The sequence below is a fragment of the Phocoena phocoena genome, chromosome 3 (genome assembly GCF_963924675.1).
Source record: "Phocoena phocoena chromosome 3, mPhoPho1.1, whole genome shotgun sequence".
In the NCBI taxonomy this organism is placed as follows: Eukaryota; Metazoa; Chordata; class Mammalia; order Artiodactyla; family Phocoenidae; genus Phocoena; species Phocoena phocoena.
The window spans coordinates 160916178-160941148 of NC_089221.1; the positions used below are offsets into that span (position 1 = coordinate 160916178).

At 58.6% G+C, this 24971-nt stretch overlaps 1 protein-coding gene across 1 annotated transcript in view; it reads left to right on the forward strand.

Annotated features, from left to right (window-relative positions):
* The window catches only part of MYO9B (myosin IXB), a 71590-nt gene extending 47568 nt beyond the window's left edge, over positions 1 to 24022 (forward strand). The window contains exons 14-40 of the mRNA XM_065873332.1: positions 1490 to 1603; positions 3062 to 3101; positions 4189 to 4311; positions 5169 to 5249; positions 7035 to 7145; positions 8574 to 8696; positions 9708 to 9857; positions 9941 to 10107; positions 10785 to 11666; positions 12418 to 12490; positions 12639 to 12760; positions 14526 to 14659; positions 14941 to 15131; positions 16379 to 16477; positions 16587 to 16760; positions 16870 to 16911; positions 17121 to 17232; positions 17981 to 18051; positions 18582 to 18774; positions 18885 to 19013; positions 19213 to 19318; positions 19604 to 19735; positions 21499 to 21622; positions 22110 to 22157; positions 22508 to 22654; positions 23363 to 23486; positions 23607 to 24022. Of these exons, the coding sequence (XP_065729404.1) occupies positions 1490 to 1603; positions 3062 to 3101; positions 4189 to 4311; positions 5169 to 5249; positions 7035 to 7145; positions 8574 to 8696; positions 9708 to 9857; positions 9941 to 10107; positions 10785 to 11666; positions 12418 to 12490; positions 12639 to 12760; positions 14526 to 14659; positions 14941 to 15131; positions 16379 to 16477; positions 16587 to 16760; positions 16870 to 16911; positions 17121 to 17232; positions 17981 to 18051; positions 18582 to 18774; positions 18885 to 19013; positions 19213 to 19318; positions 19604 to 19735; positions 21499 to 21622; positions 22110 to 22157; positions 22508 to 22654; positions 23363 to 23486; positions 23607 to 24022 (4228 nt within the window). The remainder of the gene's footprint in view (positions 1 to 1489; positions 1604 to 3061; positions 3102 to 4188; positions 4312 to 5168; positions 5250 to 7034; positions 7146 to 8573; positions 8697 to 9707; positions 9858 to 9940; positions 10108 to 10784; positions 11667 to 12417; positions 12491 to 12638; positions 12761 to 14525; positions 14660 to 14940; positions 15132 to 16378; positions 16478 to 16586; positions 16761 to 16869; positions 16912 to 17120; positions 17233 to 17980; positions 18052 to 18581; positions 18775 to 18884; positions 19014 to 19212; positions 19319 to 19603; positions 19736 to 21498; positions 21623 to 22109; positions 22158 to 22507; positions 22655 to 23362; positions 23487 to 23606) is intronic.
* Positions 24023 to 24971: the final 949 nt, after the last annotated feature.

Genomic DNA, 24971 nt, shown 5'->3' on the forward strand with positions numbered 1-24971 from the left:
TCCCAGTATTTGAAAGTGGCCCCTGACCCACTTGGTCTCCCCAGGGCCTGGCCCCCGGGCTGCGAATCCTGCCCCAAGAGCGCATTTAGTTTATACAGATTCTCCCTTTCAGCTGCTCAATGCTAGATTTCTCATTTGACGGCTCTGAGGAGTTCGATATTAACGCTTTTGAGGACATCATTGCTTTCTATGAAAGCAAGAAGTAAGTAGAAGCAAGGGCCTTCGAACCCAAGACCAGGGAGGCACGCCCAGAGGAGCCGTCACCCGAGGTGCTCAGTGCAGTATCCAGAGCAAGAGGGGGATCGGCGAGCCGAGGGGCGCTCTCGCCAGCTTTGGCCACGTCAGGGGGGTGTGGGCTGGAGCCGAGGGCCTCGTTGTCATCAGGAGCTCTGGCCGCTGCACTGACCGCTCAGGGTGTGGAGGTGAAACGTGACCCCTCTGTTGTCTTTGCTCTGTGCCTCCCTGGAGGGTGAGGGAGCAGAGGTAAGTGTGGCCATTCTGGCCCTGGGCATGGTGCATGGAACACAGACAAGGGGCTGCCGATCGGGGTCTTCCCAGGCCAACTGCTCAGAGCTTAAACATGTATTTAAAATAACTGGAACAAGGAATTTTTACAAAAGAGAGAAGGTCCCAGCTCATCCTGCAGCCATCGCCACCTCATTTCTAGAAGTTCTATCCAAAACATTTGTCATCTAGACATTTTTCGCGAGCATTCAATTTTTGTCTCTAAGCCATTCTCATCCTCACACCTAAAATGTATGCTCAGCCCTGAACCCACGGCAACTGAACAAAACAAAGATAATAAGGTTGAATTTGGGGGGTAAGGATCTTCAACTAGGGTTTCTCACCCTTGGCACTCTGCTGGGTCGCCCTGTGGTAGGGCCGTCCTGTGCACTGCAAGGAATTGAGAGGCATCCCTGGCCTCCACCCTCCAGATGCCGATAGCGCCCCCTCCCCCAGTCAGGACAGCCAAGCATGGGGGATGGGGGGCAGGGGGCGGCATCGCCCCAGGTTGATAATCCGTGTGTGAATTCCAATTTGTTCTTCGCAAGGCATTTCTTGAAGCCCACAAGGAGGCAGCCCACAGAACCATCAGGAGAAACCAATCTGCTGCTTCCCACAGAGACCTCCCCGGTCTTCTGTTTTCAGTAGCCCCTTGATACTTTTTACAGACTCCAAAAGGCTCTTAGACGTGAGGCCTTTTCCAGCGATCCGAGATGCCATGTTGCAAACTCTGTTCAGCCGGAAGTGGCCCCAGCCCCCTGCCTCCCGGGAGGGCGGAGCCTCCTTGGGGTGGGCTGCTGCTCCCGGCTGAAGCCCTCTTCTTGGTGCAGGAGGGAGTGGCGGCAGTGTTCAGGCTTCCCCCAGCTGCATGTTTTGGCTCCAGTGGCCTGAGGACGGTCCCGACCGTGCCAGGGACCCTGAGGTGGCGGGCCCGCTGCTCTAACTTGGTCTTCTCTCTATCACTGCACCCCTCCCCCCCACCCAGCGATTTGCATGACCAAATCATCAAGACCATCAAAGGATTGCCCTGGCAGGGTGACGACCCCCGTAGGCTTCTCCAGTCCCTCAGTCGGCTCCAGAAACCCCGCACCTTCATCCTGTGAGTCCCCCCTGAGGCTGTGGGCACCCCCCGCTCCCCCACAAGTGCAACGACCGCCTCCCCGCTCTGGACCGCCCCCCCCCCCCCCCCCCCGGCCCACGTGGGCTTCCTGTAACACTGAATCAGCCGCCCTAAACGCTCCGCTGTCTTGTGGTTCTGTTCTCACACCAGCCGTCGCTAAGTGGTCCTCGTGATACTCCCTCCCTGGTGTCTGCACTGTGACCCAAATCCTTGCCAGCTCCCCAGTGCCCAGCACAGCTTCACAGGAATGCTCCCCCACGAAGCATCTGATTTTCTGCCCCCAAATGTGCAGAGCAAGTCTTGCTTCCCCTCGCCCCACCCCCACCTTTGCCACCGTGAGCTTATAAAGAAGCCGTCAGAAGCAGGGTGTACAATTTTGCGGGCCTCCGCGCATCCCGTGACCCTGCTTTGGAGGGCGTGACGTGATACAAAGGGCCAGAAACCACACAGACTAGGTTTGGACCTCCCACTAACTCACTGCATGACCTGAGTGCTGTGAGCATTTGGCCTGTGTCTGCAAAGCAGGGGTGATGATTTTCGTACCCACATACCAGGTGGGCAGCAGCCTCAACCAATGGGCACACGCAACCGCTCGGGGCTCAGGCCAGCAGAGAGCAAAGCTTGTGCCTGCCGTGGAGCCTGTTTGCAAAGTCATTTTTATTATGCCTTATTCCACCCCACCGGGATTAACATGAAACCTGACACACAGAGAACCTCACAGCCGAGCATCTTGCAAATCTGTGGGGAACCATTTCCTCAGTGGGTCTTAAAAACAGGCCAAGCTGCAATTTTTTAAAAAATCTTTCTCTCCTCTGCAAGATTCCATAAAGTGTATAAGAGTGTAGGGGTCATCCCCCCTCCCTTGGCCAAAAGATCAGCTTTCATTTTTAACCTTCTGCCAGTTCGAGTCCAAAGACTCCCCTACCCAGGCCCCATCTCAGTTCTTTGCGAGATAGACCCCTGCCCTGCTGCCGGGGCCGGGGCGGAAGGGTCTCTGCGGACCGGCTTGATGTTTGCCAAAGTGTAGCAAATAGAGCTGGGAAGTCCCGAAGCCCCATTTGGGGCATCCCACCATCGTCCTGTGAGATCCCAGCTCCCCCATAGCCAGCCCTGTGCTCTGCCCTGTAGATGACCAGCCGCCCCTTCTGCTCCCAGATCAAGTGGCCCCCAGACCAGGTGCTCCTGCCACCCCAGGGGCAGCCGCTGGCCCAGTGAGGCCGGTGTGCACAGTCACAGGAGGGGCAGTCCCCCACACATGTGCAGGGGAGCCCACCAGGTCCCCGGCGAGGCGGCGGCCTCGTTGCACTTGTGCCTCTGGACTCTCTTCCTCTCTCTGTTCTCACTCCATCTAACCCGCAAGGTGTGGCTTGCTGAACTAACCCAGATCCAGACATCGTGTTCCTTCTGTTCACAAAACCATTTTTAATATTTTGACAGGAAAAGTAAAGGTATCAAACAAAAGCAGATCATTCCAAAGGTAAACACGTGCGACACCGTCTGACACTGCCTTGCAAGCGCCTGGTTCAAGTTTTTCTGGAAAACTGGGGCCGGGGGGGGGGGGGGGGGCGGTGGGAGGTGACTTTTAACTTCTCAAGCTTCTTTGATTCCTTCCCTTTCCTATCATCTCCCCCTTCCCCTCTAGAAAACAGTGTCTCCTGTTGAAATGATACAGAGGTGTCTTTGTTTGGGTTTCCTAGAGGCAGGGCCTGTGATGGGGATCTCTGCACAAGTGGCGTTTAAGGGGGAGCTCCCAGGAGAAACCCGAAGTGGGGGAGGGAGGGGGAAGCAGTCTGGGCAGGGTCAAGACTGAACCAGGAGGTGGGCTCAGCCTGATCCCCCGGGGAGCCCAGGAGTGTTTACCACAGAGCTTATCTCGCCGAGAGGCGATGGGACCCTTCTGTCATATCCCCACATCAGGGGTCTTTAGCTGCGAGCCACCTCCAGAGGGCGGGATGGCTGCAGCACCTCGTGGGCGTCCAGGGAGAGGAGGCCCTTCAGCCAGGGTGGTCCTGTCAGGAAGGGGGCAGCTGTGCACCGCTGGCAGCCAAGACCCCAGCAGCCGGCCTTGGGTCAAGTGCACCCAGACGCTCTGTCTAGTCTCTACGTACAGCGTGCAGACGGAGAGTATAAAGCAACCCCTCAGTCTGGCCAACAGGTGGGACAGCGCTAGTCCCCCTCGTCAGTGACAGTAAGGGTTGGCCCATGAGGGAGGGCTGGCCGGATGAGCGCACGTGGAAACACGGGGTGCTTGGCATTCCTTGAGCTGCGAGGAAGGAAGCCAGCACTCTGTAGCTCTTGGCTTCTGGGCACTCGGGCCACAAGAGGCTGTAACCGGCCCGCCCGGAGGCAGCGCCATCCACAGGACACAGCCCAGGTTCAGTCCCCCTGTCACCGCCACCAGGCCCACCTGCCCCCACCCTGTCTGTGACAGCACAACCCCAAGACTGAGCCTCAGAGCTGCCACCTGGGAGGGGCATTGTTGTGGCTCCGGGGACGTCCGAGAGGTCTCCCAGTGCCCGCTGGGGCTTTGGGAGGGCAGGCCGGACCCTGTGTTTCTATCCTAGAACCTGCTGGACTCCAAATCCCTGAAACTCATCATCAGTATGACCCTGCACGACCGCACCACCAAGTCCCTGCTGCACCTACACAAGAAGAAGAAACCGCCCAGCATCAGCGCCCAGTTCCAGGTAGGTGGCGGCCCGAGGGGGCAGGAGGCGGCGCTGAACTCAGCCTGACACTCACGTGGCTGGGCCAAAACAAACCCGACACAGGCAGCCTACTGTTAGCCCGGGGGTTCCTGACCTCGTCACAGCTTGACGTTTGGGGTTGGGTCATCCTCCGTGGTGGGGGCCGTCCTATGAGGGCTAGCAGCATCGCTAGCCTCCACCCATCAGATACCAGTAGCGCCGTCCAGTCACGACAACCAGAAAGTCTCCAGATCTTGCCAAATTCCCCTGTGGTAACAGAATCACCCTTGGTTGAGAAGCACCAAGTTAAAAGAGTCACGAGTCAGCATGTGTGTTGACGTGACCACCAAACTGTGTCCTTAGGTCATGTTTCCCTTTTTTTACCTGGTTGCCAGGAAGCTCAGGGACACTTTCTTTCTTTTTTTCAGTGGGGTCCAATGGCCGCTGGCCCTTTTTTTTGTTTTTTTTTTTAATTACCCCATGTAGGAACTACCACAAATCCTTTTTGGAAGCAGCAGGCCAGAGACTAAAGCCACTGCATCCATGGTCCCTTCTGAGGCTGACCCGTGTTTTAAATCCAAGAAAGAGTCTATCTGGTTCCACCACCTTCCCCGCACTGAGACAGAAGCAGGAGGGCCCTGGGAAGATGGTGGCTCTCAGCCATGGGGACCCCTCAGCTCCCTTGGGGGCTCCCCGGGGTAGCACAGCCTCTGGTCGGAATGTCACGCTGCAACCTCCCATGTCCCACATTAGCACAGATGCCCCGCCGCCGATACAGGCAGGTGACCTGGCTCCCCTCCCACCGAGGAGTGTGTCCTTGGGGTTCCCAGCTCAGCACCTTCCCCCTCTCTCCCCAGACATCCCTTAATAAGCTCCTGGAGGCGCTGGGGAAGGCAGAGCCCTTCTTCATCCGCTGCATCCGCTCCAACGCCGAGAAGGTGAGGGGCTCCCACGTCTCAGGGGCGGTGAAAGCCAAGCCGAGGTCTGGTGGCTCGGCAAGGGGTGTTCCTGTTGGGGGGGGCGGTGCTGGGAGCGGGGAGGGTTGGTCGGGAGAGTCCTCAAGGAAGCAAGTGTCCACACAGGTTTCGGGAACTGTAAATGTGTGCTGTAGCCGGCTGGGGGTAGAGGGGGTCAGCAGGAGGCAGCAGGGGCAACCTGGTGACCAGCCAAGAATAGAGACGTCCTCTGGAACATGGCGGTCTGTCCGAAGAGGGACAGGTCGGGGGTGCTCTTCAGATGTATCCCAAAGGCAATCAGTGCAGAGAATGTGCTAGAAGAGAGAGGCTGAAGTCAGGCAACAGAGCCTGCCGCTCATCCTGAACTTTCTGGAAAGACAGAGCACCAGTGGGGGCCAACAGTGGCGGGCTCAGCCCTTGCAGCCAGGCTTCCTTCTCCCCGGGGGCCCACCAGCCACTCCATCCCCTCAGGGACTTTGCTGGAGGCCATTTGGGACCTGGGCTCCCTCCCGGGCACAAACCGATCTCTGAGCAAGTGCCTCCTGGCGACTCTGTTCACGCATGCTCTCTGTCTCCACTCCTGTTTCCCTGCCTCTCCCCTGCTCCTGGGACGCTCTGCTAACGTCCAGAGCCCAGCTCGGCCCTGCCAGGTGCCACGGCTTTCCGTCCCCAGGCGAGGACCTGGACTCACTCTGTCTCCCCTCCCGTCCCATTCCTGGTCCCCCAGTGGCATCTCAGAGATTTCTGTCCCCCTTCCCCACCTTCCACCAGCGGCAGAATGAGGCCTGTCTTCACCCATTTGGATTTTGCCTCAGCTTTGGGCAACTCGGGAAACACTCGCACCTGCTTTGGACATGGGCCGTGCCTGCAGATCATTCTTTGCTCTAGGGGGCGCTGTGCTATCATTTTAGTGTATTGAGTAGAATCCCTTGTCTCCAAGAGCCCACCACATACCAGAAAACACCCCCCCAACCCAATCATGACATCCCTCCCCTCGTGCCATTCCCTCCCCTCTATCCACTTAAAATAACCCCCACCAGCATGGAGTCCAGGCCCCTGAGCTCTGGGCTGGAAGCTCACTGATCCAGCTTCATTTCACCCCCTCCTCCCCCTCACCCCCACCCCTCCAGCAGCAAGCGTCTCCCTGCATCCCTGTCCACCCCTCGGCTTCCCCTTCCTCCTTCGGGCCTTCACCCCGCTGCTCCCTGCCCGCCCCCCCGCCTGTCCTCTACTCGGCCCTCAGGACTCAGCCCAGGGTCCCCTCTCCTGTGACACCTCCCACGGGGGGCCCAGCAGTGTGTTCTGTCTGCCAAATCCCCACTACTCACCCTGATACGTGGCACAGAGAATGAGTTTAACAGGTTTGGAAAGGGGCCTTTAGGAAATAACTCTTTGCAGCAAATTATCTTGAGTGAGGCAGTGAGAAGTGGCATCTGTCTCCCGGACAGCAGGGAATAGAGCAGATCAGATGGCCAAGTTTTCTAGAAGAGATGAATGCCTTAGGCATCACTGCTGAGTGGCCCCATGTCTTTATTCCCAAAAAAACGTCTGGAGCAAGGAAGAAAAAAAAACAGATCCTCCAGGTGCCCACGCCTGCCAGGTTGAGGACATTCCCAGATCAGCCCCAGCCCACAGGTGTGCCCTGACTGCATCCTTATCTGGAGTCCCGAGGGCTGGCAGTCACGTGGGACTCCAGACACCTCTTCCCAGGGATCCCGTCCCCAGCCACCTACAGGCATCTGCCCTGATTGCTCAATCCTGTTTCAGAAAGAGCTGTGTTTCGATGATGAGCTGGTGCTGCAGCAGCTGCGCTACACAGGCATGCTGGAGACCGTGCGGATCCGGAGGTCGGGCTACAGCGCCAAGTACACGTTCCAGGTAGGATGCTCTCATGCACATGCATGGCTGCCTGGGCTACTAGCCACCTCCAGAAAGAGCGCTTCTATGGAGCATGAGCCTGGCAGGTTACTTTCCATTAGGGTTTCTTCACGCTGGCTGGCACTGTTGGCATTTGTACCAGATCATTCTTTTCTCATGGTCGGGGACATAGTTCCTCGCAAGAGGTGTGTTAAACCAAGTGGGGAAGAGGGAACTGTACAAGCAGATCCCTGTGCAGCTCGGCCCTTTATTGAGCATCTTCTGTAATACACACTTTTATACCCAGCTCTTTTATTCTGTCAACCAGCAGCAAGGGGGCCCTGCTTCCTATTTTCCCAATATGGAAACTGAGGCCCAAGGAGGTGATGACTTCAGAGATGACTCCCTGGGCTTTCTAGAAACACAGAAGATCACCAGTAACCTCAAATTGGTGAAGACCAAATTACAGCAGTTTCTCAACCACGTCACCACTGACACTTGGGGCTGGGTCATTCTCTGTGGTGAGGGCCGCCCTGTGCACCATTGGGTGTTGAGCAGCATCCCTGGCCTCTACCCGCAAGATGCCAGGAACACCATTTCCCTGAGTTCTGACAACCCAAGATGTCTCCATGTATCACTGAATGTCCCCAGGGGTCAACATGGCCCAGGTTGAGAACCCCTGGCTCATGCTGGGAGCTGGCAGCAGCTGTGTGGTGCTCGAGTGAGCACTGGGCCTGAAACCAGAGGTGGCAGCACCTGGTCCCCGTTCAGGCTTTACCCGTATGGCCTCAGGGACATGGCTTCATTGTGGCATGCCTCCCTTTTTCATCCACAGAATGGAAATATCATCTTTCTGATCCTACATAAATAGGAAAGGCAAATTACCGAAAAGGGAGAAAATGCTGGTGTGTCTCATTAATGGCTTCACTCTTAAAAATTTGGCATAATTGTTTACTTAAAAAGGGCATACCTTGGGACTTCCCTGGTGGTGCAGTGGTTAGGATGCTGCGCTTCCACTGCAGGAGGCACAGATTCTATCCCTGGTTGGGGAACTAAGATCCCACATGCCGTGCAATGAGGCCAGAAAAGCGAGGGCAGTGTGGGGACATGCCTCCAGCTATGGTTCAATCTTCTAATGAGCCAGACTGTGGGCCCCCCAAGAGCAGGTCCATCTCCTGGCTGCCCCCCAACAACGCCAGCACCCAGCAGGTCCTCAGTGGTCACTCACTGACTGACTGAAAGATCGGTGCTCTATGTCTGCGACAGTCTTTCTTAAGCTTTAGACTGTTTCAGAAAGTCCAAGATTTTAGCTTTGTCAGTACTGTTCACATCAAACCAAGTTTTGCCTTCAGAAACTCGACTTGACCAGGGAATTGCTGGAGCCCCGTCTTCTTGTCGGGTGGCAGAAACACTAACGCAGATTTTCCTTTCTCGGCCAAAATCACCCAGGATTTCACGGAGCAGTTCCAGGTACTGTTGCCCAAGAATGCCCAGCCCTGCAGGGAGGTTATCTCTGCCCTACTGGAGAAGATGGACATAGATAAGAGGAGCTACCAAATCGGCAAGACCAAGGTCAGTGTTTGCACCCCTCAGGGTGGCTGCAAACTGTACCCCACCTTCTGCTACACACAGGGTCCTCCCATGGCCCAAGCCACTCACTGAAAAATAAGGGGCTCTGCTGAGGAAGTGCGTTTCTTGGGGCCCAGCACGTTATTTCTTCCTGGAAGGCAGAGGGGCAGACCTAAGGTGTGGGGCTCAGGCATCAGACCATCACACCATAGCACAGGATGTTCAGGAACCAGTCAGTAACCTTTGTAATGTCTGGCAGCTCCCCAACAGGGCTCTACCAGATGTGACAAGTCTCCTCACAGTGCCCCAGCGAGTTAATCCTATAGAATTACCATGTGGCCCAGCAATTCCGCTCCTAGGTGTCAACCCAAAAGAACTGAAAATAGATGTGCAAACAAATCCTTGTACATGTATGTTCATAGCGGCACTAGTCACTTGCCAAAAGGTAGAAATAATTCATGTATCCATCAACAGATGATAGATAAACAAAACGTGGGCCATTCACTTAGTGGAGTATTATTCAGCCCTGATACACGCTTACGTGGATGAACCTTGAAAACGTCATGCCGAGTGAAAGAAGTCAGACACAAAAGGCCACAGATTGTGTGATCTCATTAATATGAAATGTCCAGAACATGTAAATCCATAGAGACAGAAAGCAGATTAGTGGTTGCCAGGGGCTGGGGGAGGGGGGTTAGGAAATGACTGCTAATGGGCAGGGAGTCTCCGTTTGGGGTGATGGAAATGTTTCAGAGCGAGATCCAGGTGATGGCTACACAACACTGTGACTGTACTGAATGCCACTGAATTGTTCACCTTAAATGGTTAATTTTATGTTCTGGGAATTCTATCTCAATATTTAAAAAAAAAAAACAAAAAAACTCCCCTTGGTCAGGTCAGGTCAGTCAGCACACCAGCTTGGTCTCACGTAATCCCGGGGTGGGCTGAGCAGACCTGTCGAGTACAGGGGTTCTGGAGGCCACGTTGACCCCGCCTGTGCCCACTCCCCGCTAGGTTTTCCTGAAGGAGACGGAGCGGCAGGCCCTGCAGGAGACACTGCACCGGGAGGTCGTGCGGAAGATCCTGCTCCTGCAGAGCTGGTTCCGGATGGTGCTGGAGCGCAGGCACTTCCTACAGATGAGGCGGGCGGCCGTCACCATCCAGGTCCTGAGGGGGCCCGTGGGGCCGGGGGCGGGGGTGGCCGGGGTCTCGCCCTCCCAGCCCCTGAATGCCCCCTCCACTCTCAGGCCTGCTGGCGGTCCTACCGCGTCCGCCGGGCACTGGAGAGGACACAGGCAGCAGTGTACCTCCAGGCCGCGTGGAGGGGCTACCGGCAGCGGGCAGCCTACCAACTCCAGAGACAGGCCATCATCCGCCTGCAGAGCCTCTGCCGGGGGCACCTGCAGCGCAGGAGGTGAGCAGGATGGGACCAAGCCCCCCGCTCCCCCCCCCCCAGCCCGGAACATTCCACTCACCGAAGGGCTGCCTGAGACACCGTCTGGCCAGTGGAGCTGTCTGGACACAGGGAGGCTGAGGAGGGGCTGGCAGGCATCTAGCCATCTGGGCACACAGGACCCTAGAGGGACGCTCCAGGGCTGGTAGGTGGCACCTACTGGCAAAACCCCAGGTCACCACTGGCAGTACTCAGTCTCTGCCAGGGACCCCCGCACCACCACTGCACCTGCCCACCCCAGGCAGGTTGGCAGAGCACCTGGATTCAGAGCTGGAGGGTTCAGGCCACCAGGACCAGCCATCAGGGGGCTCCCCTCACCCCCGCTCCACACGAGGCCTGGGAATCCACCAGGACAGGGACCCCAAAGGAATTCAGAGGGTTCTGAACAGATCCCTCCCACAACAGACCTGATAAAGGTTCCCCTGAACCAGAGGTGGCCATGACAACAAGAGGCCATTCCGTGTCTCCCCCTTCCCTGACTGAGGAGGTTCTCCCTTTCCAGAAGCATCTCTGAGGGCCAGGGTCTCGCCACGTGCCACCTGGCCCCCCCACCCCTGCTCCTGCAGGTAGAAAAGGGGTCCCCAACGCCCTGGGTGGATTTGTTCCTGAAAGCACCCCCTTCACTTTCCCCCCACCAGCTTCAGCCAGATGGTGGCAGAGAAGCAGAAGGCTGCAGAGAAGGAGAGGGAAGCCCAGCGAGCCGCCAAACAGGAAACCGCAGAGACCGGGCCGGGCTGGGCAGCTGCGCAGGAACCCTCACAGGGCCCAGAACCATCCAAGGACGGCGAGCATTTGGAGCTGGAGCCCAAGGTGTGGCCCAGTGACGGGTCCCCCGTGGAGAGCTCCCAACCGGAGAAGGTGCCCCCAGCCCAGAAAAACGCAGCCGAAAGTCACGAGAAAGTGCCCAGCAGCCGGGAGAAGCGCGAGTCACGCCGGCAGAGGGGGCTGGAGCACGTGAAGCTCCAGAACAAGCACATCGAGTCCTGTAAGGAAGAGCACGCCCTCAGAGAACCTTCCAGAAGGGCCGTCCTAGAGCCACAAGAGAGCCTCGCAGAAGACAGAAAGGAGGACAGAGAAGATGAAAGCCCTCGGGACACGAGGACGGACACAGGGATGGCTCTTCCTGAAAAGCAGCTCAAGGAGCCCCCGCAGCCCACGCCGGGCAGCCTGGTCTCAGCTGAAGCCCAGGGCGGGAGCCCCAGGCCCGGCCACGTGGAACGACCCACCAGCCTGGCCCTGGACAGCAGGGTCGGCGTGCCGGCCCCCAGTGCCACCCCGGAGACTCCCAAGGACAAGAGCAAGCTGGGGGTTGGCCCGAGGGCCCAGGACAGGCCCGAGAGCCCAGGAGGCTCCACCCAGATTCAGCGGTACAGGGACGCAGACGCCGAGCGGCTGGCCAGCGCCGTGGAGCTGTGGCGGGGCAAGAAGCTGATGACCGCTGGCCCCAGCACCGTGCTGAGCCAGTCCCTGGACCTCAGCGAGCGGCACCGGGCCGAGGGGGTCTCCCTCACGCCCACAAAGTAAGCCCCGTACCCTCCTTTCTCCAAGGGCTGGGGTGGGCGGGCAGGGTCGGGGGATACATAGCCAAAGCCTGGAGCAGGACCGGGGCAGCACCATGCATCCCAGAAACGCGTGAGGCTCTGTGCCTGAGAGCTGACACCAGGTGGGTGGGAGCCCCAAGGAAGAAGGGCCCAGGGGGTGGGGAAAGGCTCAGGGAAGACGAGGCACCTTCCGGGGACCCTGAAGCCCCTGTCCAAATGAGCCCCGTTCACACAGAAAACCTCCAGCCTCGTGGAAAGTGGTCCCTTGGGTTGAGGTTCCCCCCCGCCTCCCCAGCCTGCCTGGACCTCAGTTTCCTCATCAACAGTGGGAGTGATTACACGCACCCAGAGGCTGAAAGAGCAGCTCTCGACACACTTGGACCCCAGTTGGCTAAATATCGGTGACTCCGAATCACCAGCCTCTTGTCCCAGAGGGCTGAGGGCTCCCTGTCCCAGAGCCAGAGGGCTCCCTGTCCAAAGGAATAAAGAGATGGGGGAAGATGCAGGCCTTTTGCTAGGACAGGCTTTCTCAGACTTGGCACAGTGGACCCCTGGGGCCGTCTCGATCTCTGTGGGGGGGCCGTCCTGGGCACGGTGGGGGGTAGAACAGCATCCCTGGTTTCCGCCCACCAGATGCCAGTAGCACTACCCTCTCCCTCTCAGTCATGGCAACCCCAAATGTCTCCTACTCACCCTTGTCAGTAAAAGCCACATTTCTGTGATCTCGCAGGGAGAGGCGCATTTCCTTATCCACGAGCGACGTCTCCAAGCTCCTCTCGTCCCCGTCCCAGACCAAGACTCAGGTAAAGCTTTAGGCGGCAGCTGTCACCCCTGAGGGTCCAAGCACCACCAGAAGGGAACGGTGGATAGAACGCATGGTGGCACCGGGACCCACGCCTTCCCTCTGGAGAGGGCGCCTGCCTTTGCTTACCCAGCCCCCCTCCCCTACAGCCTTCTGCAGAAACCATGGACGGGGAGCCCAGCACGAAGAAGCTGACCATCCAGAAGAAGAAGTCGGGTGACGCATCCTTGGGGACAGATGCTGGGTTGTCCCCAGGCTCCGTCGATTCTAAGTAAGTGTGGGGTTTTGGGGTGTGGGCTCAGGCCACCAGAGGACACCCAGGGTGTCCAGGTCCTCCAGTCCCGGAGCAGTCTGATCTCCTAAACTGATCACACTTTTCTCACTTTTTTTTTTTTTTTTGGCCACACGGCTTGAAGGATCTTAGTTCCCTGACCAGGATTGAACCTGGGCCCTGGCAGTGAAAGCACAGAGTCCTAACCACTGAACCACCGGGAAATTCCCATAAGCCGATTGCACTTATATGAAGCTCTTTTGGGGAGACGTTCGCTTAGCAGTTCCGTGAGGAGAAACCCATGCGGAGCTCGGGTTGTGGCCACATTGGGGTGAAATGATTCCCACTGAAACCTAGAGCCAGTGTGGGTCACCTCCTCCGAGGCCACAGACAGACAGTGTCCATTTGGCTGTTTATGGAATGAGAACCAGCTCCCAGCTTCTCCATCCCCACATCCGGGAACCCCTCCTTGGTCCTTAGATAGCAAAAACTGGGCCAAGGCTCTGTCCCCAGAAAGCCTCTGCCACAGTGCTCTAGGTGGTTCACAGAGCAGAGAGGTTGGGCCCTGGGACAGGGGAGCTTTGACCCAAACTCAGGACGGGAGCATGAGGACGGTGAGGAGCGGGCTGCAGTGGGAGGAGAGAGCCCCCTACTTTCAGGAGACCCCACCACCAAAACAAAGTACCACAAACAGGGTGTCTTCAAACAATAGGAGTTTACTCTCTTGTGGTTCTGGAGGCCGGAAGTGTGAAATCAAGGTGTGGGCAGGGCCGTGTCTCCCTCCAGAGGATCTCGGGGAGGATCCTTCCTTGCCTCTTCCAGCTTCTGGGGGCTCCAGGCATTCCTTGGCTTGTGGCTGCATCACCCCCGCCTCCAATCTCAGCCTGTGTCTTCACATGACATTCATCTCTCCCCGGTGTCTTCTCTTTTTCTGTCTCTTATAAAGACACTTGTCATCGGCTTTAGAGCGCATCTGGGTAATCCAGGATGACTCAGAATCTTGAGATCCTTCATTTAGTGTCCTAGTCCATTCAGGCTGCTGTAACAAAACACCACAGACTGACCTGGAGGCTGGCAGTCCAAGATCAAGGTGCCAGCAGATTTGGTATCTGATTGATAGACACCTTCTTGCTGTGTCCTCACATGGCGGAAGTGGTGAAGGAGCTCTCTGGGGTCTCTTATAAGAGCATTAATCCCATTCATGATGGCTCCACCCTCATGACCTAATCCCAAAGGCCCCACCCCCCCCATACCATCACACTGAGAGTTAGGCTTCAGCATACATATATGGGGGGACACATATTCAGTCCATAGCATTTAGTCACATCTGCAAAGACCATTTTCCCAGATAAGATCATGCTTATAGGCCCCGAGGGTTAGCACATGGACATACCTTTTGGGTGGAGCCACCATTCACCCCATCACATGCCCAGTGTCCATAGTACATGATTTGCTATTTATTCTTTGAGGGTTTTTTTCCCCTAACCTTGTGCCTATAAAAAAATCTTGGGGGAGGGGACGGGGGGGGGGGTAATTTTTTTTAATATGCAAATGGGGTCACGCTGTGACATCTGCTCAGCATCTCGCTCTTTTGCCGGACTCCCCTGTCAGTTCACACAGATCAACCGTATTTTTAGTGGCATCCCCTTCCAATGATAACCAAGACAAGGGCTATTTCTCATGACAGTAAGTGGACCCTTGCTTTGGCCTCACATCTGCCTTCATTTCCTGAGGCTTAAGCGGAATCCCTTACTTTGTCCTACAGATCCACGTTTAAGAGACTTTTCCTGCATAAGAACAAGGATAAGAAATACAGCCTGGAGGGCACAGAGGAGACAGAGAACACAGTACCCGGGCAAGTCGTACTGGAAGCCGCCGCCATGAAGAAGAATCTAGAAGGTTGGTCTCCCGCAGCCTCAGGGACGGACAGCAGAGCCACTGGGGCCCCTGAGGACCGTCCCCAGATGGGGCCTTGAGTCAGCTGTGGGCCAAGCCCTGGTTGCAGGGTTTTGGGACTGGTCCCCATCCCCAGAGGCGCTCTCTGGCTGCGGACCTCAGTGTGTGACAGCACAGGGCCCTGGTTCTCTGCACTTGTGACCATGCCCCAGAGGCCAACCTGAGTCCTCCCCAGGAACCCGCTGCCCTTACCAGCCTCTCCTGCCTCCCGTCCCCCTCCCCAGCCCCCTCCAGCCACCAGCACCGCCACGCCACCGGCGAGAAGCACGCCAAGGAGCCAGGAGGCAAAGGGAAGAAGAACCGGAACCTCAAGATTGGCAAAATCACGGTGTCAGAGAAGTGGCGAGAGTCGGTGTTCCGCAAGATCACCAACGCCAACGAGCTCAAGTACCTGGACGAGTTCCTGCTCAACAAGGTGGGCCAGCCGGGGCCCCGGGCCTCCCCAGAGAGCCGTCTCCACCTGGCAGTTTTGCAAACCGTCACACCAAAGCCTTTATCAGGCGGGAATGGAAAGTCCAGGTCCACGGTTCCAACACACAGAAAGTTCTGGAAACCACACGCTTGTTCCTAAGTTTGGCATCAGCTGCTTTTCTGTAAAACCTGGCAGGGGTTCCCGAGAGGTCGCTTGTAGCCTACATTCATCCTGCTCGGTGGGGATGCTTACGTTTTGCTACAAAATGTCTGTCTTATTATGGGGGCCGCACAGAACGTGTGGAAGCGAGTCACGCCTGCATCACCTGATTCTGGGACCCCCGCCCCTGCCGGCATCATCTAGAGCACACGTGCATGTGCACACATGGGTTGGGCGCCCAGCAGAGGCATTCTGTCCTGCAGTTCCTGCCCAGGAAGTTTGAGATCCGCTGTTGAAAGACACGTCGTTTGCTGTCTCAGAGCGCCCCTTGGGGGCGGTGGCCCACTTTCTCACACACATGAGAAAAAGGAAGCATTAGCCTCCAGAATAATCTTCCAGGCAAGGCACCTGACACACCCGAGTCCTGCCAGGCTGCTCCTGTAGGTCCTGCAACCTTTCCTTGTCCCGCCGCTCAGCTGCAGCTGACCGCGAACAAATTATTTTACTTAGAACACACTTTTACAAAATGCATTCAGTTCCAGGCAACGACTGAGCACTTAGCGTGTGAGACAGAGGTGAGGAAATCACAGCCTGCACTCAGGGTATTCATGGCCCCAGCTGCAGGCAGTCCCACAGCAAACAGTGTGGTGTTTGAGAGCTTCAGAGGGAGACAGCGGGCTGACAGGGACAGTTAAGGGGTGGAGGCATGGTGAAATGACCAGGCCATTTGAGGCAGCCCCCGTCCTGGAGCACAGCCGGGCACTGTGTGCCGGGGTGGGGCGGCAGGAAGGGCCCCAGTTAAACCAGTGTTTCTCAACCAGGGGTGAGTCTGCCCCCAGGGCACACATGGCAACGTCAGTAGATGTTTTTGGTCCTCACAAGCTACCAGCATCTGGTGGGGGAGGCCAGGGGTGCTGCTCAACACCCACAGTGAGTGATCCCCGACACATCAGGGTTGGCAAGAGGGCCGGGATGTTTCCCTGCGAGCCCAGGGGAGCCAGGGAAGGACTTGGGACAGGGCAGAGCTATGGCCGCCCAGATGCCCGGCCTGAGGTAACGTGGGGTCAGCACACCTCTCCCTTCCTCTCCAGATAAATGACCTGCGTTCCCAGAAGACTCCCATCGAGAGCTTGTTCATCGAAGCCACCGAGAAGTTCCGAAGCAACCTCAAGACCATGTATTCCGTCCCTGTACGTGGAGCCCCAGCCCCAGGGAGGGCCCCCGCGGCAAACCCCATGCCCTCCCCCGGGCACCCCCGTCTGTCGGTCTCACAGAGGGTCACACCCTGCATTGCCACAGAACGGGAAGATCCACGTCGGCTACAAGGACCTGATGGAGAACTACCAGATCGTCGTGAGCAACCTGGCGGCCGAGCGCGGCGAGAAGGACACCAACCTGGTCCTCAATCTCTTCCAGTCGCTGCTGGACGAGTTCACCCGCGGGCACACCAAGAACGACTTCGAGCCTCCCAAGGTGGGTGCTACCGCTCCAGGCGAGGGAGGGTCCCGGCGCCAGGACGTCGCTGGGGTGGGGGTGTCCCCAGGGGACCCCACACAGAGCTGGCCTTTGTGCTCCCTCACAGCAGAGCAAAGCTCAGAAGAAGAAGCGGAAGCAGGAACGTGCTGTGAGTATGTGTGTTCTCGCGTGCACGCACACGGGTGTGCGCATGTCTGTGTGTGCACGTGTGCACGCGGGCGGGTGTGTGTTTTCCTACCCGGCCTTAAGGGCCCCCGGTCCTGAGATGCCGCAGGCAGCGTCCCCACTGTGCGGCCCCGTGGCCACCCCGTTGGAGGTCCACCTTCCCACTCGGCCTCACCTCCCCCACTGCTGCAGGTCCAGCAGCACAACGGGCACGTGTTCGCCAGCTACCAAGTGAGCATCCCCCAGTCCTGCGAGCAGTGCCTCTCCTACATCTGGCTCATGGACAAGGCCCTGCTCTGCAGCGGTGAGTGCCCCTCGCCCACTGACCACCCCCCCTCAGGCCCCCCGACTCCCACCGCACCACCCTTGACCCCCCACCATGTCCCCAACCCCTCACGGGGCACCCGGGCCTTCACCCCAGCTACAGGGTTGATCCTCCCAGAGCACTGCCCCTCACCACAGGGGCAGTAAGGCCGCATCTCACCCACTCAAACGCCCCGCTGTCACGCTGGGACAGAGGCCAGTCCTCAACTGACCCCCAGGCCCCCCCACCAACTCCGCAGCCTCCCCTCTGCACGCCTACCTGGGCGAGTCACCCTGGGCTGTATCTCCGGGTCTTTGTTCATGCTGCTCTCGCTGCCGGAAGTGCCAGCCCCTCCCTCATGTGCCAGACGAGGCCAGTCAGTCCCCACAGGGACCCTGAGAGCCAGGTGCAGCCCAGGGGGAGCCAGCCGGCCCCCAGTCAGGCAGCCAGGAGGTGGCCAAGGCCGGGTGGGGAGCCAGTCAGCCCCCAGGGGCCCAGGCTGGGTCAGGAGTCCTCTAGCACTGCAGTTTTCCCACCAGGACCAGTCAGGGTTGGCTTTCTTTTCGGGCCAGGGTAACCTCTCCCCTTGGCCCCTGTGTGAGGAGCAGCCCGCCACTCCGTGTCCATCGTAAATACCCAGGCAGTTGTCACTGTCCTGAGACACGGGGACAGGCGGCCACGGGACCCATGGGTCCCCGATGCGCCATCAGTGACCGCCCTCTCCCTCTCCCCCACCATGACCTCCTAGTGTGCAAGATGACCTGCCACAAGAAGTGTGTGCACAAGATTCAGACCTACTGCTCTTACACAAGTGGGAAGGTGAGCCCGCTGGGCCCGGGAACTTTCCAGAACACCTGGGGGAGGCCGTTCTGAGAGCTGTGGAGGAGAAGGGTGTGCTAGGTGCAAGGCCAAGGCCGGGTGTCAGGTGGGAGCACGGAGCTGGTGGGAGGGGCTGGTCCCGAAGCAGAGCGCACTCCGGTCCTGTCAGAGCCCCCAGAGGGCCCCCCAAAGCTGGGGCCAGGCTTGTGTGTGCACCCCAGGCCTTGGCCCTGCTCTTCCCCCCTCCAGGTGGAAGGAAACCCCTACCCTGCACGAGGGAGGCGGGGTCCTACGGGCTGGCACAAGCCAGGATCAGCTGGGTGGAGGGGACTGTGGCACTTCACACAGGGACCCCCTGCCAGCAGCCATCCGGGGACCTCCACAGCCCAGCACCTCTGGCAGCCGTGCAAGAGAGGATGAGGAGCAGCGGGGGCGGTGGCCACAGAGGAAGCCGGGCTTGCGGGGGGGGGCGGTGACAGGGAGGACAACCAGCCCAGGCCTGACCCTCACCCCCATCCCCGTCGTCGCAGATCGAGCCAGGCACTGAGCCGGGCCACTTTGGCGTGTGCGTGGACAGCCTGACCAGCGACAAGGTCTCAGTGCCCATCGTGCTGGAGAAGCTTCTGGAACACGTGGAGATGCACGGCTTGTACACCGAGGGCCTCTACCGCAAGTCGGGTGCCGCCAACCGCACGAGGGAGCTCCGGCAGGCGCTGCAGACAGGTGGGTGCTGCGGACAGGTAGGTGTCAAGGGCAGGAGGGCACCGCGTGGGGCTCCAGGCTCAGCCCTCCTGCCTTCCCCGAGCTCACCGGCCGCCGCGCCCTCCCCGCAGACCCCACGGCAGTCAAACTGGAGAACTTTCCCATCCACGCCATCACCGGGGTGCTCAAGCAGTGGCTGCGGGAGCTGCCTGAGCCCCTCATGACCTTCGCCCAGTACGGCGACTTCCTCCGCGCTGTCGGTGAGTCCCACTGTGGCGAGAGCCGGCAGGTGGTCGAGGTCGGGGCTCAGAGCCTCGAGCACGTGCTGTGGCCGGTCAGGGAGGACGGACCCCTGTGCCCCCAGCTGAGAAACCGGGCCCCAGACGGTAGGAGGCTCCCCGGCGCCCTGGGGCCTGTCGGGTGAGGGCCGCAGGGAGCTGACCCCCAGGACCCTCCTAGAGCTGCCAGAGAAGCAGGAGCAGCTGGCCGCCATCTACGCCGTCCTGGAGCACCTGCCAGAAGCCAACCACAACTCCTTGGAGAGGCTCATCTTCCACCTGGTCAAGCAAGTGCCTGCCCTCCTATTGCCCCGCTCTCAGGGGGGTGGGGTCCCAGCAAGAGCCCCCCCCCCCACGGCGTTCCCCGGGCTGGCGTTCTCTGGTGGCTCCACACCAGGATGTGAGCCCATACTGGGGGGGCCAGAAGGGGGCCCCCGGCTTCTTCGTGGCGCCTCTCCACCCTGCAGGAGCGAGCGTTTCTCACATCCCGGTTGCAGCAGCACTTTCCCGGGATCTGGACTCTGGTCTTGGGGCTCCCTGTGGCCACCCCCTAACTGCCGCTCGCTCCACAGGGTGGCCCTGCTTGAGGACGTGAACCGAATGTCACCCAGTGCTCTGGCCATCATCTTTGCGCCCTGCCTCCTGCGCTGCCCCGACAACTCGGACCCGCTGACCAGCATGAAGGATGTCCTCAAAATCACCACGTGAGTACCAGGACCGGCTGGCCGCCACCCCGCAACATGCACTCAGGGCAGCCGAGCCAGGGATCCCACAAACGAAAGAGGAGAGCCCTCTCCAGAATCCTGGGACTGGCCTGGCCTCGGTAGTGTGTAAATGTGCCTGCAGAGGAAAGTCTAGAAGAACATAGCCCGATCACAACGGCCCCGGGAGGTGTCCCGAGCACTGGGGTCCTGGGTAAACTTCGTTTGGTCTCCCCACCCTTCTTTCTTTTCTAATGAACACACATGACTTTTGTACTAAAACCGAACTTCTAATGAAGTCTGCATGTGCGCTGGCTGCTGTGAGCGGCGAGCAGGGCTCTTCTGACAGACAAGGGACAAGAAGCAGCCTGGCCTCTTGGTGGCATCGTAGGGCTCACACATGCCCAGACCCAGGTGGAGACCTGGCAGCATCTCCTCAAACAGCAAGAGCATCATTTCTGAGTTCTCTTGAGGGTGAAAAGCCAAAAAAGGGGAGAAATCCCTCGTCCTCTGTCCAGGATGCGGGGCAGATGGTGAAGCCCCACATTCCCAGCCTCTGGGAGCAGTGAGAGCCTGCAGCAAACAGAAGCAGTTGTCTCAAGGTTCCTTCTTCCCCGCAAACGATCTCTGAAAGTTCTCAGAAAGTGCCTCAAGGGAATTCCCTGGTGGTCCAGCGGTTAGGACTCCGTGCTCCCAATGCAGGGGGCCCAGGTTCGATCCCTGGTCAGGGAACTAGATCCCACATGCATGCCACAACTAAGATCCCACATGCCGCAACTGAGACCCGATGCAGCCAAATAAATAAATTTTTTTTAGAAAACACGAAAAACAGGAAGTGCCTCAAAAGAACTCAGAAAGGGACTTCCCTGGTGGTCCAGTGGTTAGGACTCCGTGCGTCCACTGCAGGGGGCACGGGTTCGATCCCTGGTTGGGAAATTAAGATCCCGCATGCCTCGCAGCACACCCAAAATATAAAAATTAATTAAGAGAAAAAAAAAGAAACTCAGAAGGAGGTCAGCAGACATCCATCACTAAAAGGACAGTGTTTAGACTTCGAGTTGTAAAAATAAGAACCTGTCACCCAAGGCGGTTTCAGGAGGCAAAACACAGGAAGGCCTGAGGGCTACGCCTGACAGTGCACACCCCACACCCCGGGCCACACTCAAGAGATCAGTGAACAGCTAGCTGCTGGTAGGCAGAGTGGAGGAGAGTCCATTGTGGCCCTGACATTACCTGGGCAGCAGTATGCTGTTGACAGATTTGCTTCCAGCATGTTCCTTGGGTTCTTTTTTTTTCTTATGTGGTCATGACAATGGGAAACCTGAGTCATGACTGCCTCTTCATCCAGGCTGAGTCCATCCGGTCCCACCACACCCTCCCTGCCTCGGTACTGACCACTGAGGCTGGCCCTGACCACTGAGCACATGTGCCTTGGGTCACAGTGCAGTTTTAGAGCCCTTGGGGCCAGCTGCCTGCAGCCCCTGGGACAAATCACCCAACCTCCATGGTACTGTACTTCCTCCTTCAAACAAGGAGGCTTATTAAGACAAGGATTCAGGCTCAGAGAGGTGGGGTGAGCTACACGAGGTCACACAGTGAGTGAACTGGGGCCACGATGGGAGCCACAGCCATGTCCGTGGCCCTGCCTGGTCTCTGGGTCTCTGTCTCAGCCACCATGCCCCAGTCTCGGGCCAGCATCTCCCTAGATGCAGGCCCCCATGTTGACCGTACCCCCCAAGGCGGTAGCTGAGTCGCCTTCTCCACAGGTGCGTGGAGATGCTGATCAAAGAACAGATGAGGAAGTACAAAGTGAAGATGGAGGAGATCACCCAGCTGGAGGCTGCTGAGAGCATCGCCTTCCGGAGGCTCTCTCTTCTGCGACAAAACGCTGTGAGCAACGCAGGGTGGGGCTTCGGTGGGGGCGGGGCCTTGTGGGAGTGGGGACCGGTGGGCGGGGTTTGGACATTGGGCGGGGTCTCACTTATCCGTCGAGCACACTCTCCCAGCACACCCTGGGCCACCGGCAGCCTGACCTGGGGCCTCGTGGCAGCATGTTTAGGGGCTGATTCCTCACCTAGGCCAAAAGACCACCATCCTAGCTCAGCCTCAAGGCCAGCTGCCGCTCTCAGCAGTGGTGGTCCTGGTCATCCTCCAGCCATGTCCCAGGCTGACCTGGGCCCTGCCCACAGGGGAACGTTGCCACAGCAGAAGTGGCCTCACAGTGGGGGGTAGAGGGATAAGGGGCCCGTCCCGGGCTCCTGTGGGAGGATCCTGTCCTTGTCCCGACAGTCAGACATGGCCTTATGCTCATGACTAGCGCCTGCCTGTGCCCTGGTCATGGCCCTGTGTGGTCACCCACTCTTCATCTCTCCCCCAGCCCTGGCCTCTCAAACTGGGGTTTTCGTCTCCTTATGAGGGGGTCCTGGTATGTACACGTACGGTGGGTCCTCCTCGCATGTCTCCCGGTGCGGTGCATGCTGGGGTTCCTCTCAACCCCTAGGGTCCTCGTAGGATAGACCAAGCGTGTCCTAACCTTCTGGAAGTGCATGCTGGGGGAAACCCATTGCCTGTTGATTGCCTGTGCTGAAGATGACTAATGAGCCACGTGCCGGCCACTCGGTCCCTGCATGATCCCCAGAGAAGCCTCTCTAAGCCTAGCCATCCGTGTCAGAACTAACCTCCCCCGGAGCTGCTTGCACCACCCTCTCTCCATCCACAAGCACTGACCCCCACCCACCCAGAGGGGCTGGCCAGACCTGCCGCTTCTCTTTGCAGATCAAGAACCCCAAGACCCGGATGAGCAGCAGCGGTGGCCTGGAGGAGCTGGGGGTGCTGCCAGAGGAGGAAGTGGCCGGCGGTGAAGAGGATCGTGAGAAAGAGATCCTAATTGAGCGGATCCAGTCCATCAAGGAGGAGAAGCAAGTGTCTCTCCGAACCCTTGCCACACTCGGCCGCCCTGTCCAGCCCCCATCCACTGCCCCACCCCCCCACTATAGGGAATCTGGCTGTTAGGAAGCTAATGGGCTAGGCTCAGTCCCGCGGTCCAGTGCCCACCTCACGGGGTGCTGCTGTCCTAAAACACAGCCTAAGCTCGTTAAACCCCTGGCTTGACCACAGGGAATCACAGTGGCCCATAGGGAGAGAAGGGAAACAGACGGGTGATGCCTGAACTTTGTCTTAAAGTTGGCCTTAGCTAGGGCGATCCACCAGTTTGTTGTCCGGTCAAGATGGAAGTATGAATGGAGATGCTGTTTAAAAATTATGCCAGGAGAACAGGTGTAATCCAGGCCCCCTGGGCATCCTAGTCTTAGGAATAGGGTAGGGCACTCCAGGCAGAGGGAACAACGTGTGCAAAGGTCCTGAGGCAGGAGCCCCTCACTAGCTGAGTACTAGGCCAGATGCCTGGCTTCCCTCAGCAGCCTGACACCTTCCTCACATGACCTTCACTGAGTCAGGGGCATTTTGGGCCAGGTGTGCTTTTGGGGTTGGGTTTCGGGTGCTGGGAGCAGGGAGTCCCCTCCAGGACCAGGATGACCTACTCTGTCCCCTACTGGCCTGGCACTTTTCCGTGGGGGCAGTCTTCCACCATGGAACAGCCTTGGACACTGTGACCCTCTCATCCCCAGGGAGGACATCACGTACCGGCTGCCAGAGCTGGACCCTCGGGGCTCCGATGAAGAGAACCTGGACTCAGAGACATCAGCTAGCACCGAGAGCCTGTTGGAAGAGCGGGCTGGGCGGGGGGCCTCGGAAGGTCAGTATTAAGGTAGCGTCTGCTTTTTTCCTTCCCATGTCCACACCCAGCAGGCCCCCGGGCGAGGGTCCGTCTGCCGGCCCTGAAGCTGCAGTAACCCTGCCATCTGTCTCTCAAAAGGGCCCCTCGCGCCTGCTCTCCCCTGCCCCAGCGCACCCACCCCGAGCCCCCTCCCCGAGGCGGCCGCCCCTCCTCGACGAAGGCCGTCGTCCTTCATGACGGTTAGAGTGAAGACCCCCCGGCGGACCCCCATCATGCCCACGGCCAACATCAAGCTCCCACCCGGCCTGCCCTCCTATCTCCCTGGCCGGGCACCAGGTGCCCAGGAAGCTGCCACCCTGGTGAGGCGCCGAGAGCCACCTGCTCGCCGCCCAGACCAGGTACACTCTGTGTATATCACACCCGGCACTCACCTGCCCACTCAGGGCCCTCGGGAGCCCCTGGACAAGGACGACGGGCCACCTGGGACCAAGCGGAGGTACTCGGACCCCCCAACCTACTGCCTGCCCCCTGCCTCGGGCCAGGCCAACGGCTGAGGGCCCACAGCTGTCAGAGTCCGCATATCCAAGGACGGCCCGGTGCCAGAGCTCCAGAGCCAGCATTCAGTGGTCTGAGAAGGATCCGGAATGAAAAGCTCCAAGAGTGATATGAGGTGGGCACCGACTCCAAGTGAGTGCAGGCAGGGAGAGGCCGGCTGAGGCCCGGCTGCCCTTGCTGAGCCCCTACATCGCACAGAGTTGCCCGCCCAGAGCACTGAATCATGGCGGGCAGCCTGGCATCTCCCAGCTCCCCTTTTGTACGTTTTTCTGGTCACTGTTTCTTTGGGCGTGGTTTACATAACTTTAAACTGTAACAGCCTTAACAGAAGACCAAATTGTTTTTTTATATGTGTATGTACAAACTTTTATATTAACGCCCTGCATCTCCCTTATAACCTGGACGTGAGTCTTCAGAGTAAAGGCCACACAGCCGCGAAGCTTTGGAGGCTCAGACCCACACTGAGGGACAGCTCGGGGGACAGTCTGAGGGCTAGGACCCTGCACAAGGGGTTTGGACACTTGTGGCCCCTGACTGCCCCAAGTCTGTCTTGGACTCGTATTCTGGCCCGGCAGTGGCCACCTGGCCGACGTGCATTCGAGGGAACAGTGAGCCTTCCGTAGTGATCAAGACTGTTGGCTGGAGCCAGGACACGAGGTGGTAGGCAGCCTCCACTCCAGGCACTACAGACCTCACATCCCAGGGAGACTCGAAGGTGGCCATCACTCCTTGGTCCACTGTGCCCTGGACACAGGAGGCTGGAGGAGGCCACCCTTGGCACTGCCCGCCCCATGTGGCAGAACAGGAGCCCACAACTCAGGACCACTCATGGGTGGGGAGGGCAAGGCCTGGAGTTGTATGTCCCTACAAGTCTACAGTGGCAGCCTGGACATCTGGCATCTCCGGAGCGGGGCTCCCCTCTTAGGCTCAGCCCACTCTCCAGACACC